Here is an 18,396-nt window from a genome sequence, read left to right on the forward strand (position 1 = left end):
TCTTTAACTGACTGAAATAATACTTCACAAAAATTAAAAATCTTTGAGTTAAACAAACTTGTACTTTGCTTTTGGGATTATGTTCATTATACATTTTCTAGCATTATTCAGAGCTACATCAGATCAGCTGGAGTCACATTTTGTTTAATGATGTACAACCACCTGATTGTGAAGGAGCAGCCAGATGCTTCACAAGGCAATGCAGCTGCAGCCAAACAACAAAACAAAATAAAATACAACAGATGGCAAAGTGCATGTTTTGAAGAGAACATTTTGATTCTTAATGAGGGGAGAAAGGCTACAAAATGGCTCAAAATGTGTATTTATTACTTGCAAACAATTAGCAGGCTGGAAAAACTGCAGTACAAAAAGCTGGTCTGTATGGTATTATCTTCAGAATTATCTGCACATGAGCTCAAATACAGTGGCATAATGTTGTTTTGAGAAACTTTAGTTTGTTATATTTTAAATTATCCCATAACTGGGGAAAAAAATCCTCAAATTAATATCTGCCAATTGCTACCAAAACTTGTCTGTCCTGAAAATCTTCCAGACTAAATAAACTAGATCAATTATGGGTAGGAGGCACATAGAAGAGACATGTCTTGACAAAGGTCACACAGCAGGCTGTTGGCAGCACTAGGAATAGACCCCCTCCCAAGATCTTCTGAGTCCTAATCTAATGCTCTGTCCAGTGAACTACACTTCCTCTGAAACATTTTCTTATTTCCATAAATATAACCTCCAAAGAACTGAAGTGATCACTTCCCTGAAACGATTTATAGCAGTTTGGGGTCTTCACATTACTAGAACAACAATACTCTTGAACGTTACAGTACCAATCTGTTCTGCATTGTAGGAGGATCCACTGATTTTGGGCCAGGTCCAGCTCCAACACTTGGACCAGTCACCCCAATGTTATGTCAACAAGACATTGTATTTGATGGTATCTCACAAATTAGAGGAGAAACATTTTTCTTCAAAGACAGGTAAGTGAGAGAAATTGCTTAGTGAAATTACTTGGAGCAGAAGGAAAGTTTGTGCTATACTGTCAAAGCAATTCTGTAATACCTGAAGAGTTATAATCAAACATAGTGCCTGCCCTTCCTTTTATATGCTTAGGTATGGAAAAGTATCCCAATAGATTCATAAAGGAAAGAAGATTACAACATTCATGCCTGATTATATAGAAAATTAGGGATGGGTGAAGCTGGTTCATATAAAATAAGAATTATACTAAATTTTTTTCTCTACACAGAACCAAAGTCAAACTTTTTTGAGATTCTGGAAGGTTTTGTGGGTTTTTTTCATTTCTGGCCTGCATTGGGACTGCTAGTGCCAAGCCATGACAAAGACTGTGCTGGCAGTAGTTCTGGCCAGGATCAGAACCTAGAAATGCCAGAAACCTCATAAAAAAGCCTGTTCTCATCACATTTCCAGACCATTTTGGAAACTGAAAGGGCAAAAAGGATCCTTGATGTCTCTCCACCAGCCTCTATTGAGTGACACCACGGATGAATTCATCCCAAGAGGGTCAAATAGTTCAGAGAAGCAGCCAAATTTTTGAATGCTTATTCAAACCAGACATAAACTCCAAACCTTTGGTGGTTCACTCTCTGTAACGTTACTCTCAGAATTAGAGATGGAATGGATGTATTAACTGATCCAACCCATCCCCTGCCAATGAAGGACTTATTCCCTACAAACCATTTCTGAGTACCTCGTGTAGCATCAACTTAAGTACTGTAACTCCAGCAATGGAAACTTCCCCATTTTCAATGAAAAAAGTTCAATAGAGGTTGGTCTCTTGGATTTTACTGTGCACAGTCTGCACTTAGATCTTGGTAAAATCTTCAAATCTAGTTACAAGGAAATTGGAAAAATATCTGCTAGCAATATATATTTATCTAAAAACAAAGCTACAAATTTCAGGCCAACTCTAATGACCCATCAGTATACACTGTATCATGGAGACAGAGCTTCACTAATAAATATATGATGAGCTGCAGCACAGACACTACTATGGTGTCATCTATCTGGGCAGTTGCTTTCTATTGGTTGTAATGACACAAACACAGAATTCTCATGATTTAACGCAGGGAGAGCCCAGCACCACTAAATAATAATGTGATCTGAGACGGCTGTAAAGGCTCATCAGGGCCACTAGTGGCTCTGACGCAAGCTGGTGCAACCTTCAGGGTGCTCAAACATGGGCTAGGTTCCAGGGGTGGGGGTAGATATGGTCTAAAAGTGGAATGTCCATCCAAGGGAAACGTCAAATGTCTGAACGAAACAAATGTTCTGTTTCAGAACAAAGTGGAAATGTTGAAATTTCCCATGGAAGGGAAATCTGGGGGGGTGGGGGGGGGAGTTTAGAAATAATATTTTTTTGGTTTTGTTTTTTTAAACGACAAGGAGCCAGGGGCCTAGAAGTGCTGGGAGTCTCAGATTGTCAGGGCTTCCAGGCTATCTTCTGCAGAGCTGAGAGGTTTGTCTAGAGCTTAAGCTCCCAAGGGCTTCCAGGATCCCATCTCTGCAGCAGCCTGTCTCTGTGACAGGGAGCCTGGAAGCTCTGAGGTCCCCATCTCAGAGACAGTCTGAATGGCAGGGCTGCCACAGAGCCACTGGCCTTGGAAGCCCGGGCTACCCAGCAGCACATCAGGCAAGTTGGCAGAAAACCAGGCAGGGCTCCATTGGAACCCACCTATGTTTTGTCAGAAGTGCATCAAAACAAATAAGTTTTGCAAAATATTTCAGTTTTGATGAATCAGTAATTCCTGATGAAAAACTGTTTAGCCAGAAAATTCCCAACCAGTTCTAGTTGGGGGAGTATAAACAGCACCTTTGTGCTCTTCCATGCATGGTTACACCAGGCATTCTCTGCCTGTTGCTGATGTTCTGGGCACGTGCATATAGTGTACGTGTATGTGTCAACCTCAAGCAACAGCTCAGAGTTTGGACCAGAAAGTGAAGCTGACTCAAATATCAAATGGAATTGACCCATCCCACTTCAGTGTCTAAGAGGTGCAAAAAGTAACACCGAATAAAAGAGTGAAAAGAACACTGCAACATTTTTTTCTTCCAATAATCCAATGTTTTATTATTGCCATAGAAAAGGAGAACTGTGTTAGTCTACCGAGAGTAGATTAAATAATCATAATGGTTCTTTCTAGCCTTAAAAATCTTTGACCCAGTCAATGTGTTCATGCACATATGTGTATGGGAGTACATATGTATACACATTCACTTCTATTTGAGTAAATTAATTTTAGAAATTATGCTTTTTAATAACATCTGAAAATGTGAAAACTGATCTAACTTTCATTTTTAAAAAGCAGACTTCCTCATTTAAAACTGCTTATGCAGTGCTGTATAATATGAAATTGGCTTGAGTCAGAATGTCAATGGTTATATTATTGTCCCAGATAAACAAGGCACAAAGCCCATTTTAAACTTTTAGCTTTGTTCCAAAAGTAACCACCACAGATATGTGCTCTGCTGAAACATGAGAGACTTGGATGCACTGAAGAGAACTGAATAACCAAACTAGGCATGCTCACAAAATAGCTGCAGTGGAGCTTCCAGTCTCAGGCAATTTAATAATCATTTGTGCCTGCTGGTGTTGTACGCCCAGAAATCTCCTCCATGTTTAATTTTCAGCTGAAACACTTTTGATTTTCTGTGAAATAATATAGCCTAAGCCATGTTCTTTGATCACCCTTTCAGAGAAAAAGATAGCACAGAAGGGAGAGGCAAGGTCTTGGGGCCTGATTCACCACTGTGTTACACTCCACTGGTATAACTCCAGTCATTCAAGGGATTTACTCCCAACATATATTCATGTGAGATCAGAATCAAGGGCCATGATCCTGAAGATTTAACTTTGCTCTGTTTCTGGGTTTCTGGTCCAGTAACAGAGACTGGGATGGAGGAGAGAGGAACACACTAGAGATTATAAAGACAAGGCCTGCTGAAACTGCTTTGGGTTGCTATGGGTTTAAGGGGCCAGAGGAGATTTCCCATGCCATTTGGGGCATCTTAGAAGCTCCTGTGCCTCCAGAAAAGTATGTGTGGCCAGGGTTTCCCTATAATCTGGGGCTGTATAGCTGCAGAATGGTCCCTTGCTGGCTTTGGACAGTGGCACAAGCCGTCCAAGGACAGTGAACATTGCAGTAATCTGCCTTTGGACTATTCCATGCCTGAGCTGCAAAAGGCTGGACCCCAGGACCTGACCCACTTCCTGTTTACCACACATAGGGCACACACTTCTGCTAGCCTTGATATTGGAAGGCATCCCTTCGCTCAGGCTTCCTTTTAGTGAAACACGTGGCTTTCAATACAATCCATCACCTTGAAACAAAACAACAAAAAAGTTTAAATGCAGGGGAAAAAAAATCCATGGAGTCAAATTTGTTATGTAAACCCTGCGTTGCCCAAAAGTAACTTGAGAAGTCTGCAAACCCTGCCTGACTGGGGGCTAACCCACCCCATTTTGGAAGTGTGGTGTTAAAATTGATATTCCAATGCCACATTTATCATATTTAGGGCCCGATTTTCAGCCAAGCCTCAGTCCGGCCCCCATTTTCTAGCACAAATGGAATTCGCAAGTAGAGGCCATCTCTGAAAACAGATCCTCCTAAAAACAATTTTCCAGCCCTGTAAATTGAAGCTTCCCAAAGAGACCTACATTCATTGTCCTGGGAAAGAGAGAGGTGGTTATCAGGGGTATAAATACACCATACATACTTTCCTAATGTAGGGCACCTCTGTCGAGCCCAGCAACAGCCTCTTGCAGTTACCTTTCAACTCTCTCCCATCCTGTCTTTGTTTGGCAGCTGCTAGAAGGAGTGCAAGTCATAGCACTACTGTAATTAACAACTGCCTTGCTTTAATCAACTATATTATTCACATGGATTTCTTAATACTTGCACATGAGTTTCAAGTGTATGAATGTGTACATACAAGGCATCAGCCATGTCAGGTCAACATTTTATAATATACAAAATCATAGGAAAATATGAAATTTAAAATGCACTCAGCATAACTCAGTTGATCCAAGAACAGTATAAAGACTAAAACAAGTTGTTCAAACTGACTCATACTTTATCTAACGTTTAGCAAAGAGAGGGCAGGACAATTTGTTTTACTTTGGAAATCATTCGCCTGTCAATCTCCTGGATTTCCCAACCTCTGGGGGAAAGGGACGAAAACAGCCTTGTGATCCATTTCTGGAATTCAAAAATAACACTGAATCATCGGGCCTTTGACTTTTGTGAGTCACTCAACTTAATAATAAAAATTACCAAAGAATTCAATTGTTATATCACATAGATATAAGACTGAGTGAGGACCAAAGAGAAAGACTAGATGGACTCTTCAAAAGAAACTTCTTGTTGTTTTTTCTCACCATACAAATGTGTGTGGAATCAAGAAATGAGGGAAGGGAAATACAGTGAGTCTGTGCTACTATACATAAGCGAAAGTTCCTGTGTTAAAAGGCCTGCCAGCCTTTCCAATGAGGATGTATGAAAGCAATCTTATTAATCAGTACAGCTGGGAAGAAACTGGAATGTGTGTTCAGCAGGAAACACCAAGATTTAGAAATTTGTTTTCATTCCCAATTAGAACAAAAAAAGTCAACATTTCAAAACTTCCTGCAAAATGAAAAGTCCAAAAAAGTTAAATCTAGAGCCATCAAATCATTTTATCTTACTAATGTAAAAACATAATATATTGTATGCATCATATTTATATATAACAGCCAATATTAAAATTAACATTTAATAGAAAAGTCTAAACAAAATGTTTCAAAGATTATTGAACTGAAACAAGAAAGTTGAAACTATTCATTTTGCCATTGAATTTTTTGTTGGAATCAAAACAACCACAAAATGTATCCATTTTGACTAAATTGCATTTTCCAACAGAAAACTATTGCGTCAAAAATATGTTGATGGGCTCCATTTATTGGAGATGGGCTTGAACCAGATCCCTGCTTTCAAACCCTTCTGGGCTTTCAGAGGTTCAGAATACTAAAATGGATATGGATCACTGGCCCTTTTCTCTGACTAGAGCCTAAATCTGGTCCGAACTTTGCAAAGTGGAGCAGAGTCACTAACATGGATCAGAATTCTGCAGCTTGGGTCCTTCTCTAAGCATAATTATTTATTAAAAGCTATAAATGTAGTGGCCAGAGATGTGTTACATGGAGTTCCTCATGCCACATGCGATCTACTTTTCTATGAAAAAAAAGAAATATATAATAGGCAATAGGACAAGGACCTTTTTCCTAGAGTCCATCACTACATTGGTTTTTTTGTCCTTTTATAACTACTCTGATTATTTCATTAAAATAATAATACAAATTTTAATTGATATGTTTGTCAGTGGAAAAATAGACCACATTAATACATCATTATCCCAGTTATTAAGACCATATCTCAGGTTATATGTACCATAATTTTTGTAAAAAAGAGGAAAAGTAGCATATGTTTAGCTCTTTGCTCTCTTGTTCATATCAGCTACTACATCCTATTATCAAAATTGCTTCATTTTAGAAATGAGACAAAAACTACCATATTTGCCAATGCATATGAAAATGCTCTAAATATTTGTCCTTGTTAGCTTCATTTGTCCATAGACACTTTTCCATTGATGGTGGTACAGCAATCTATAAAGTCCATTTAGGGTCCGATCTTCCAATTTTTAGGCAAAACTGAAATATAATTTCAGTCTCTGGGAATTTCATAAGGATTCCAGGTAGGGGTGAGAAAAAATGGAACATTTTTTCAGCTCTTACTTTTCAGAATGACAAAAGCAGGATTTGACCTGATAATGAGTTTACTATCTACCAGCTAATGTATGTTGCAAGAGGATTTCAGCTAGCTTGTTGATTTTTCATCTTACAAAAATTGGCAGACTGGTATAAGCTTTTGTTCTGTTGGGGAAAAAAAGGGCTTTGCTTCAATAGGGGAGGAAAACAGTAGTGCCTTTGTTAATATCATGTGCCTTCTACACAATGCACTGCCATTTAAAGATAATTACAGCTTTTAAAATCTTAAATCAAATGAGGATGTTGCTTGTACATAAAATAAGCATTTCTCAATGAACATTTTTAATGCTTAAGGTTGCTCTTACAGGCAAGCTCTCCTCCCAGCTGCGTGATATATAGTTATTCGATTTGAACTTTTAGTCACTACAATAATAATTGCAAGAGCAATTCATGGAATGCAAATGTCTGCATTTGTCAAATGCTTGTCCATCTGCTCCATACACAACAGCAGGATAACTAATCATTTAACTGCCTTGTAAATGGTTTTATTTGTAAAAATGAAGCACAGAATACATTTTACTCTGGTGTGAGAAGCAACGTGAACCCTTCAGCAATCAATCTACACCATTTCAGTGGAGTTCTGACGTGTGGCAGATTATTCAACCATTTCAGTAACATGCTGGAGGATGATTCATTTAACCTCTCAGGCAGTGTTTTGAATGTATAGCAAAGCAGTTATAAGTTTGTGCTGCTGTTGCTAGACCATGTGAGAGTGCGCGCGAGCGCATATGCCGTTGCCAGAAATGATGAGAAACAGATGTGCTGATGAATCAGTTCATTGTAAATCCTGTGCAATTTTCTGTTCTGCTCAGATTCATGTGGAGGACTGTAAACCCCCGAAATAAACCCACAGGTCCCTTGCTTGTTGCTACATTCTGGCCTGAGGTGCCAGAAAAAATCGATGCTGTCTATGAGGCCCCTCAGGAAGAGAAGACAGTGTTTTTTTCAGGTATTGGTTTGAAGTTGTAAACATAGCTTGCATAAGTGCTGCATTCAAATTCGTTCTCTTTTAAATGCTAAGCTGGGTTAGGGAAATGTATCTCTGAGGGCTGCCATATCAGAATGGTTATGAATGTCAGATTCCTTTCCGAGGACTGAAGGTCCAGAACCTGCAAGTTGCTGAGCATCCTCAACTGCCATTAACCAACTGGGAGCTGAAAGGCTGTTAGCATCCTGAAAGAAGAGCTCACCAACATGCAGAATTGATTCATCATACGTGAATGCTCAGGCATTTCACTCTCACTGAATGTCACGCTTCACTTTGTCCATGTCACCCTCATCTTCAGCTAGAGTATCAATGCAAATCACTGAGTATTTTAGACATAATTCCATTCCTTTCCATGTTCTTCTCCTCCACCTCTACTGTCTGCCAAAGACAAATTCCTACTCTGCTTTCCAGGAGTCTAACCTGGATTACTCATCAGGCAGAGGATGCATGCAGGCATGCGAGCTAGCTTGATGGGAGACGATAAGAGTAAATAGGAATCAGTATACTGTCCATTTTAAGGCAGTTATATATATATGTCCTGGCCAAACTAATGCAGCTGGGAGGTTGTTTTCAATGTTTGGAAAATTGAGCCAGAAAAACTGCTCCAGAATCCACAGCAACATGACTAAACATCTCCAACCATGTAAAAAACACATGGTTGATGCTGCTGTACATTTTCTGCACGGGGGGAAAAAGTACTGGTAATTTATTCCACATGTCTGAATGGCTATTGGAGTTAGCCTACAGGATAAAAAATAAAAATTCAGAACAGTCAAAATGCTTTGATATTCCATCTCCAATGAATATTGTTGATTGTGGGGGACTTTGGGGATTTTTATTTATTTTTTTTTTGGTTTGGTTTTGTGGTTTTTTTGTTCTTGTTCTTTTTACATTTTCCAAGGAACTGCAATTGCTTCAGAAAAATTCTAAACAGAAAAGACTAGCAAACACTAAAAGTAGGAAACTGCCTATAGCCCAACTATCCTAAAATCCTTTGTACAGGAGCATCCAAATTTTGATCCAGAGTGGCCAAGTTGGTGATTTAGAGGATGGAAGATTATATCCTGGGAATCAGGAGAGATTTGAAAAAGATTTGGGAGTTGTGAATAATCAGGTGAACATGAGCTCCAAGTATGATGTTGTGGCCAACCAGCAAATGCAATCCTGAGCTACATAGATAGGGGAATCTCAAATAGGAGCAGAGAGATTATTTTACCTCTATTTTGCACGGGTGCCACTGCTGCTGGAATAGTGTGTCCAGTTCTGGTGCCCACAATGAAGATGGATATGGATAAATTGGAGACGGTTCAGAGAAAAGCCACAAGAATGATTAAAGGATTAGAAAACTGGCTTTATAGTGACAGACTCAAAGAGCTCAAATTATTTAGCTTAACAAAGAGAATGTGAAGGGGTGACTTGATTACAGACCATAACTACCTACACAGGGAATTTTTAATAATAGGTTCTTCACTCTAGCAGAGAAAGGTATAACACAATCCAAAGGCTGGAAATTGAAGCCAGACAAATTCAGACTGGAAATAAGGAGTAAATTTTTAATGGTGAGAGCAAATAACCATTGGAACAATCTACCAAGGGTCATGTTGGATTCTCCATCACTGACAATTTTAAATGAAGATTACACGTTGATCTAAAAGATATGCTCTAGGAATTATTTTGAGTTAGCTCTGTGGCCTTATACAGGAGGTCAGACTAAATGATCACTAGGTTCCCTTGTGGCCTTTGAAATTGTGAATCTATGAACTTGCCAGGAATTTCAATGCTGCGTCTTACACTTTTCTTATGTTATATAATTTAGTTCCTGCTCCAACTCCTAGAGAAGTCAGTGAAAAGCATTCTGACATTCATAATCATCATCATAAGGTGGTCCATAGAAATGCTCTTTCATGGTGAAAGCTTTTGTGGTCATTGGTGGGTAAACTCATTGAAGTCAATGGGAATATTCACTGAGTAAGGTAACAATCAATGTAAAGGTTGCAGAATTTGGCCCCTCAATTTGCATGTATTTTGGGTCATGTTAAAAAGTTTTGTTTAATCAAGGACCACAGAATCAGGGCCTCTTAAAATATAGATATAAACGACCACTTTATATGCAGTATTCTTGTAGCTAACCTGATAGATGAATAGAAATTTCTGAAATAAACAAACCACAGATACATGGAGAAGGTGGGCCACATGTGGTCTTCAGACTGCCCTGCTTGAAGATTTGCTTCATCATCCAACCAGATTATCGTTGATTCCAACTGAGATCAAGGCCCCATTGTGCTAGGTACTGTGCATGATGATAGTCGGAGACACTCCCTGTCTCAGTAAACTTACAATCTAAATAGACAAGCTAGATGACAAGTAGAAGGGGAAACAGAGGCACAGACAGGGGAAGCTATATGTCCAAAGCCAAGCACTAGGTCAATGCCAGAACCAGGAATAGAACCATAATTCCTGAGCCTCAATCCAGTGCTCTGCCTACTGGAACACATTATTCCAGGATGATAAAAGGTCCTATAAAGTGTCACAAAACAGAACAATTTTTTCAGTTAGTCCCCAGAGTCAACTGTCACGTAACTAAGTGTTTTTCCCACTTAGGAAATGAGTACTGGGTTTATTCGGCCAGTACTTTGGAGAGAGGATATCCAAAGAAACTCACCAGTCTGGGGTTACCTCCTGAGGTACAACACGTCAATGCAGCTTTTAACTGGAGCAAAAACAAGAAGACATACATTTTTGCTGGAGACAAGTTTTGGAGGTAAGACACATTACAATTAAGGTGGTGTGCCCTTAACTAAGCTCACAGCTGTAGCAGGGGACACTGGTTCTCATTAGGCTCAGGTGTTTGTTGCAAAATGTTTTGCCTAACAATGTTATACTCCTTGGTAGCACAAAGACAAGGTGGTAGGTGACAAGACCTGAAATCAATCTCTGAGGAGATTTTCAAAAGCACAAAGAGCAGTCAGGTGAAAATCATTGGGAGTTAAGCATCTAACTGCCATCTGTACCATTGAAATCACTATACCTGAAGAGCACTAGACATAAAAATGGGGAAAGAAGGGACAATACAAGGCTAGCAAAATTTGTTTGGGATAACTGTTGTAGCAACATAAGTAACAAAAGGCTAACATATTTGCTTTATGAGTTCCAGAGGGGTAGTCGTGTTAGTCTGTTTTCAGCAAAACAACGAGAGTTCTGTGGCACCTTAAAGACTAACACATTTATTTGGGCATAATAAATCCGAAGTAGGTTTCTGCCCACAAAAGCTTATGTCCAAATAAATGTGTTAGTCTTTAAGATGCCACAGAATTCTCATATATTTGCTTTACTTATCCAGTTGGTATTGAGGGAAATTGGGGAAATCCTACAGAAATATATCTGTTAATCTTTTGTCAAATCTTAATTTGAAATTTATTTTGACAGCACCTGTTCCCTTTTCTTACGTTTTCTATGCACAGTGAGACAAGCACTTTGGAAGAATGTCCACAGATACCCAGAAATACTTGTGTGAATCTTAATTTACTCCAAGAGTCACATTGGAAATGTCTATTAGGAAGTTAAAATAATATTATGCAATATAAATAACCAAACACAGAATTCAAATGTCATATTATTATTTTTATTATCTATTATGTGTTATGATAGCATCTAGAGGTTCTAGCAAAGGTGGGATCTATTTGTGCTAGGCTTAGTATTTACATATAGTAAGTGACAGTTTCTGCACCAAAGAGTTTATATTTTACACAGACAAAAACTGGGAAAAATTAAGGATTAGCCCCATTTTACAGAAAGGGAATTGAAGCACAGAGAGATTGAATGACCTGACTATGGTCACATAGGAAGTCTGTGGTAGAGCTGGACACTGAAACCAGATTTCCTGAAAACTATTCTTCCTTCCCAAATAATCAAAGTAATACTCAAAGAGTTGCACAGCAGGAAGCTTTGGCTAACTTTGTGCTAGAAGGAAAGGATGGCTCCTTCACACCCCACCCTGTCTAGAAAGCCGAACTGAGCCCTGTGCTAGGAGGAAATGTCTTTAACCACAGGTTTATGAGTGGGATTGAAAGGTTAGTATCAAACACCTTACATTGTATCTGAAGAAAAATGTACTCCTTTTATTTTATTAAGTGGAGTTGCACGAGTTTAACTGTCAGCAGGTTTTGGCACAAAATGAGGTTCTTAAAATTAGTCACCTGTTTAAGTGTTTTCCTGAACTGGGGTGACTTACCTAAAGAATACACATCAAGAAAGTAGTAGAGCTGGGAGCAGAATCCAAAGGTCCTCCTGACATCCTGGATCCTGCTTTAGTCACCAGACAGACCTTCTTCGCACATGGAATTAGGGTTTGGTTTTAAGAACACACACTTTAAATTCCAGGTTGAAATAAGAACCATTCATTCACTGACAATATAGAAACAATGAAACATCAGGAAACCCATACTACAGATGTAATATGTTCCCAACGTTTCAAGTATTATTTCAGTGAAATGTAAGCTATATCACGTATCAAAGATACATCTAGGGTACGTGAATCCTTTTTATATGAACAATAATTTCATGTTATGAACAGAGTAGATTAAGTGTCTGTTTTATATCCTACTGGCTATGAATTCCTGTTAAGTACATAAAATACCCTCTCACAAAGCTTACCATTTGAAAGACAAGTATGATTAATTATCTTTGCGAAGAGCACTCTTCTTTTCTCCATTATCTGAAAATATAGGCATTGATCTTGAAAGCAAAAGATGGCTTCTTATTCACTTTGAAAATATTAACTATTCAGCTGATCACATTTAAAGTTTTCAAGTATTTATAATATACCCATTTGTAATTCTTCAAATTCTACTACAGACCACGAGCAGCAAAGCTGCTAGTTTCCTCTGTGTTTTGATTAACTATACCCTTGGATCGCCAAGAAATTTATCACTCTGATCTCAGACGTTATTTCTATCAAAGCGCCTTATCAGTTGCAGTCACTGTAGAATGTATAATTTATTGTTAAGAAACTAAACAGCTTAATTGATTTATATCTGTTTAAAGAAGATAGCAAGCAATCAGAAAACATTTGAGAAAATGCAACTGTGTTTAGCACAGACGTTATAATCATTAAATATGCAGCTGCTTTATTTTATACAAGTACCCTGCCAGATAGAATCAAAATGACTACTTTACAAAGTCTTTTTCATGTCATTATCACATGCCTTAAAAAGACATGTAAGAATGAAACCCAATGCCTCCCTTTCAGGGTATGTCTTCACTGACAGCGGCAAATTCACCGTCGTCAGATCGATCTATCTGGATCGATTGAGTGGTCAGTGAAGACCCACTCAATCGATCCGGAAGTCGACATGTTAAAACCACCCCCTCAAGTGGTGCAACGAAGATGCCACGTAGAAGAGAAGTTATGAAGTCGACGGGAGTTACACAAGCTACTCTGCATAGCTTGTGTAACTCCCATCGACTGCTGCTGAATTTGAAGGTACGTGTAGACCAGGCCTCAGTGTCTTCATAACAGGATTGCAAGGGAGGTTTATTGGGCCAGTGGCGAGGGGAGTTGGTTCATAAATTCTACAGCTAAACTTTTAAAACTACATTTCAGGATTGCTTAGCCCCCAAAAGTAGGTTTTGCTTAAATAGTAATAGAAAAAAGTAATGATTTTAAATTTCTCTCTGAATATATGGGCTTGATTTTGATCTAAATGACATCACTATAAATCAAGAGTAACTCAGTTGAAATCAAAAGAATTTTAAACATTAGAGCCCCAGAGTTACAAACTGACCAGTAAACCACACACCTCATTTGGAACCAGAAGTATACAATCAGGTAGTAGCAGAGACAAAAAAAGTAAATACAGTACAGTACTGTGTTAAATGTAAACTACTAAAAAAATAAAGGGAAAGCAGCATTTTTCTTCTGCACAGGAGAGTTTCAAAGCTGTATTAAGTCAATGTTCATTTGTAAATTTTTGATAGAACGACCAGAATGTTTTGTTCAGAGTTACGAACATTTCAGTTACAAACTGCCTCCATTCCCAAGGTGTTCATAATTCGGAGGTTCTACTGTTTGTTTAAAACTAGTAAGGGAGAGTAGAATCAGACCATATGAAGAACAGAAATGTAAACACTTCCATACAGTTTTTGCATACAGGAAGTGAAAATGATCATAAACAGATCAGTCCACTGTCATTGTTTAAACTGAGACTCACAGGTGCAGTCCTGTATTGGAGGCACACCCATTACTATCGTCCTTTGGTGAGTCCGACAATCTCTTCTCCCCTCCTTCTGGGAATTCTTCTGTTTGTAGGTCCATTGTGAGTAGAAAGCCAGGCAATAGTCTCCTTCTGCCTCCTTAGGACTATCCTGCATCCCCAGGAACATAGAAAAGGATTAGTCCCTATGCTCCCCTGTGCATAGGGACAGTCACTGTGGATTACATTGTGTATTTGGGCTGTGAAAACAAGGAAAAGGCTTCTTACATCTTTCCTCTCCCTGTGCAGAGGCTGATCTGGAGTGAAGTGCCCAAAGTTAACAAAGCATCGGATCCTCAGTGGGCGTAAATCAGCAAAGCTCCACTCCCTTCAAGAGGACATTGGAAAGTAGATATGAGTTCAGTGGAGCTAAGCTGATTTACACTAGTGGAAGATTTGGCCCCAAAAGTATAACGAATGAAAGTAGTTGGGATGGTTTAAATTCTCTATTTTTGTAAGCTAAGGTATTACCAGTAATAACACATTTGGAAGCTTAGCTATTGTAACAGATTTATTATCACTGGTATGGCTGTGTGAAAACAGTGGGGGTTTGGGATAAAATTTCATGCCAAACTATTTGTAATATCATTCTGGATTTCATGGCTCAAAAATGTAGCTTTTAATGGAATGTTCACAAAGTGGCTGTTACACATCAAAATGTATCATTTTGAAAAGTGGCTGGTTGCAGAGAAAAAATTGATCTTCACTGGAATAACACTATGAATTTTAAAATATAAATTTTTGAAAATTGATGGCATTACTCAGAAAAGACTATCTTTGAGTGAAAGTGGGGTACATTTTCAATTCAGAAATAATGGCATCTTAAAATGGAAAAGCTGTAAAAATTCCCAGGATTTTCACAAAATTGGACCAGTTTAATGAAACTGAAACAATGTGAAAACACAGTTACTGAATTTCACATGTGAAGGTTTTATACAGCCACAGTTACTGGTGACTTCCCGAAAGGTGGAGTCAAATGTTACAGGTAAATAAAGAAACGTGATTATGGTGTGTTATCTTCTACAGGTACAATGAAGTAAAGAAGAAAATGGACCCTGGGTTCCCTAAATTAATAGCGGATGCTTGGAATGGAGTTCCAGACAACCTAGATGCCGTGCTGGATCTCAGTGGAAATGGTGAGCTGCAGTCTGATATAAGTCATTATAGAACTTCCTTTCATGTGTGTATTGCCTTTGTCTGCTTCTGGACTTCCTGGAGGCATTCATTTCTAGTGGTTAATGAACAGGCAGCCACTCAGTCACTCTGTGTGGGCATGCTGCCAGCGGAAGTAAGTTTTTCAGTTAAATATCCAGTTGTTCTCAATTTACTCTTAAAAAAAGATTTAGGAATTATGACCTTTCCTGAACATTTCTGGTTCCTGTAAAAAACAACCACCCCTTCAAATTAGTACCACTTTCATGCAGTACTTGTATTAAAAAAGTCTGCTACCACTGATAGTGAAAGTATGTAAGCTCCCCTGACACTGGTCCCTTGTAAAGGAAGTCTCTTAGAAATAGGATTTAGCAGCAAAAGAATCCTTTGATTTTTAGTTCTCGTTTTCCCTTTTTAGAATTGGGCAAACCAAATTAGATTACACAATTCCTCCCCATCCCAAAATGTCGCCCAATTTTAAAACAGCCATTTACAGCTCTGAACTGATTGGAATAGAGATGGATTTGACCCATATTTTGGAATATGGGACCCAGAGGGGAGTCAGAATCCAAACCTGGGCCCAGAGCCAAATTACACCAACTGGAGCATATCTTTACTTTGGAGGAGTTTTCTCCACTTTGTTTCCATCCTGGACCAGAAGATGAAGTAATAGCATACCTCAGGAAAGGGTCCACTTCTAGAATACTTGACCAGAACCAGAAGCAATGGTGCCAAAAATCTGATAGGGAAAGAGACTTCCCATGAGACATCTAGAGCAATGTTTTAGATTTATAGGGCTTGGAGACTTTGTCTTAGCACCTGAACTATAGAATCTAAAATCTGAACTGGTGGGAACTTACCCAACACTAGCCTCATTGTCAATATAATTTTTATACTGGATCTTCATTTTGTCTTTATGTTTTCTATGCCATATCCTGTGTATGTGTGGTTTCAAGGTCTTATTTTTTTCTGTCACTATACCATATAAGGTTACAAACCTGGTCTACACGTGGAGGCAGGTAAAAGGAGACTCAGTCACACACATGCAATATAAATGTGTATGAAACAGTCCTTAAGGCTTGGATGGGACTTTTGGGTTCACTCCCTCAGTTTTGCACTACTCTGGTGTTATAAAACCTGAAAGCCGCTTAGCTGCCTTCCTGTAGATTCTCCTTCTAGTGCTGGCAGGATAGGGTCAGCATAAGGGATCCTGACACATGGCTTCTGTCATAAGAAGTGTTCCAGGAGGAAAAGAAATGACCAGGTAATCTTTGTGCCCAGATGATTTCCCCAGATGGCTCCTTGGAATCATGGGTGGCCAGTTAAGAGCATGCGCCAGCACTGCTCTAATCCTGCCATGGTCTGAATCAGACCATGGTAAGCTCCAGGATGGGAGGATGTATGGAGGTGGCTCAGAGCCACCTTTGCTTCATCCCTTCTCTGAATGTACCTTAGCTGCAATTAAGGATCTAGTCCATTGTTTTAAGAAGTGGCCTGCCATTTTTGCATTGACAACTTCACAGGCACAAGTGTTTGTGAGATGTCACGGAGGTACCTACCTGATCACAACTTCATATCATGTAGCTGAATTTTTAAATGACATTAATTGTGCCAGCAGATATTTGTACACATAAAACTTTGGCTCACAAAATGGGCTTCCTTCAAAATCAGGCCCTGCTCCGTAACATCCAATTTGGATTCTGGATTTCATAGTTATTAGTTTTATCTAGATAGATAGATAGATAAGTTATTAATACGTATTTATTATACATCATTTTAAAAACTGCTAAAAACAAAATACAATTTATCATCAATATCCTTAGAAAAAAAGTCTTCTATTCCTATAGGTTTAGCTAAAAACCCCCAAAAACTATGATCAAGAATTTTGTTTTCCATAATATATATACTTTTTTTTTCCTTCACAGGGTACAGCTACTTTTTCAAGGACTGGTATTATCTAAGACTGGAAGACACCAGCTTGAAGATTGTTAAAGTTGGCAACGTAAAATCTGATTGGTTGGGTTGCTGAACTATATAAAATATTAATAACCAAATACTTACATTTTTGTTATATGCCTTTTCTGTAATTAGAGATAGCTCTGAATGCTAATTAATGGACCAGTCTGGTACTGGTACCAGAACACTAAGTACCAGTACTCTACACTTTCTTTCATCAGATAATTTAAGAGTGTGCACCTCCTTAAGTATAAAAAAGATGTTTACTTACATAGCCCAAAAATATGGCACAACTTTCCAATTTTCATGCTAGTCATATGCAGCAGAATATCCATCAACTTTTAGTCCCCTGAATCAAAGTCCAGTGAAGTCTCTGGAAACCAACATCCGTGGGCTTTGGATCTGGCTACCTGTCCCAAATAGGCCCAGATGAGATGTGCACTTTGATTTTTTTTTAATACAATTCTGAATATAGACGGACTTGTCTCAGTGCTTGTCACCTTCTTGCAGGTTTTGGTCATCGTTTCCATTTATTTACATAGTAATACAGAAAGACTGTCAAAGGCACAGGTTGCCTTGGGATTTGATTTGTGTTGATGCATGATGGAATCATGGCAAGAAACTGTATTAAAAGTATTGTTTTAAAGTACTTTTTATTTTAATATCTTAGTTAAAATTTAGCAAGTTGCTTCATGCACTTTGTTACTACTATAACTTGTTTATATGAACAGAAAGACTCAGATTTTTGAGGTCGATGCATTATACATAAAAAACCAAGTACTAATGTTTAACTTGTTTTATTTTATTTTATTTTATTTTTTTGTTCTCTATAACATTGGGGTTTTTGTTTGTTTATTTGTGTACTTGCTTGCTTATGCATTAGGCAATGGGAAGTTTTCAATCTACTACCTGCTGGAATGTTTTTATTCATTAAAACAAAGAAAATCCCACACATGAAATGCTAGTGATACAAATAAAACCAAATTACACTGTCAGTGATTCTCATAGACATGCTTCCTTGAATTGTTTGAATTTGCAGAGCATTTTGGTAGCATGTTAAATTGAGTGTCTGCCAAAAGAAAGACAACATTAACCCACAACAGAAATGCATATTGGATGCGTTTAGGAGCTCAAGTTAAAATTCTCTGCTGGTGACTTCAATAATGCTGCACCAATTTACACCAATACACAGAAGAGAGCACTGTACTCCTACATTT

General features: G+C 38.4%; 1 protein-coding gene across 1 annotated transcript in view; it reads left to right on the forward strand.

The window, feature by feature from the left end:
• MMP2 (matrix metallopeptidase 2) overlaps positions 1 to 18,186 on the forward strand; it is a 44,048-nt gene extending 25,862 nt beyond the window's left edge. Inside the window, exons 9-13 of the mRNA XM_067551408.1 lie at positions 860 to 989; positions 7,645 to 7,781; positions 10,422 to 10,581; positions 15,098 to 15,207; positions 17,149 to 18,186. Of these exons, the coding sequence (XP_067407509.1) occupies positions 860 to 989; positions 7,645 to 7,781; positions 10,422 to 10,581; positions 15,098 to 15,207; positions 17,149 to 17,252 (641 nt within the window). The 3' untranslated portion in view covers positions 17,253 to 18,186. The remainder of the gene's footprint in view (positions 1 to 859; positions 990 to 7,644; positions 7,782 to 10,421; positions 10,582 to 15,097; positions 15,208 to 17,148) is intronic.
• The last annotated feature ends 210 nt before the right edge of the window (positions 18,187 to 18,396 follow it).

This window comes from Emydura macquarii, unplaced genomic scaffold, assembly GCF_026122565.2.
Source record: "Emydura macquarii macquarii isolate MOO-44397 ecotype Brisbane River unplaced genomic scaffold, CSIRO-AGI_Emac_v2 contig_295, whole genome shotgun sequence".
Classification (NCBI taxonomy): Eukaryota; Metazoa; Chordata; order Testudines; family Chelidae; genus Emydura; species Emydura macquarii.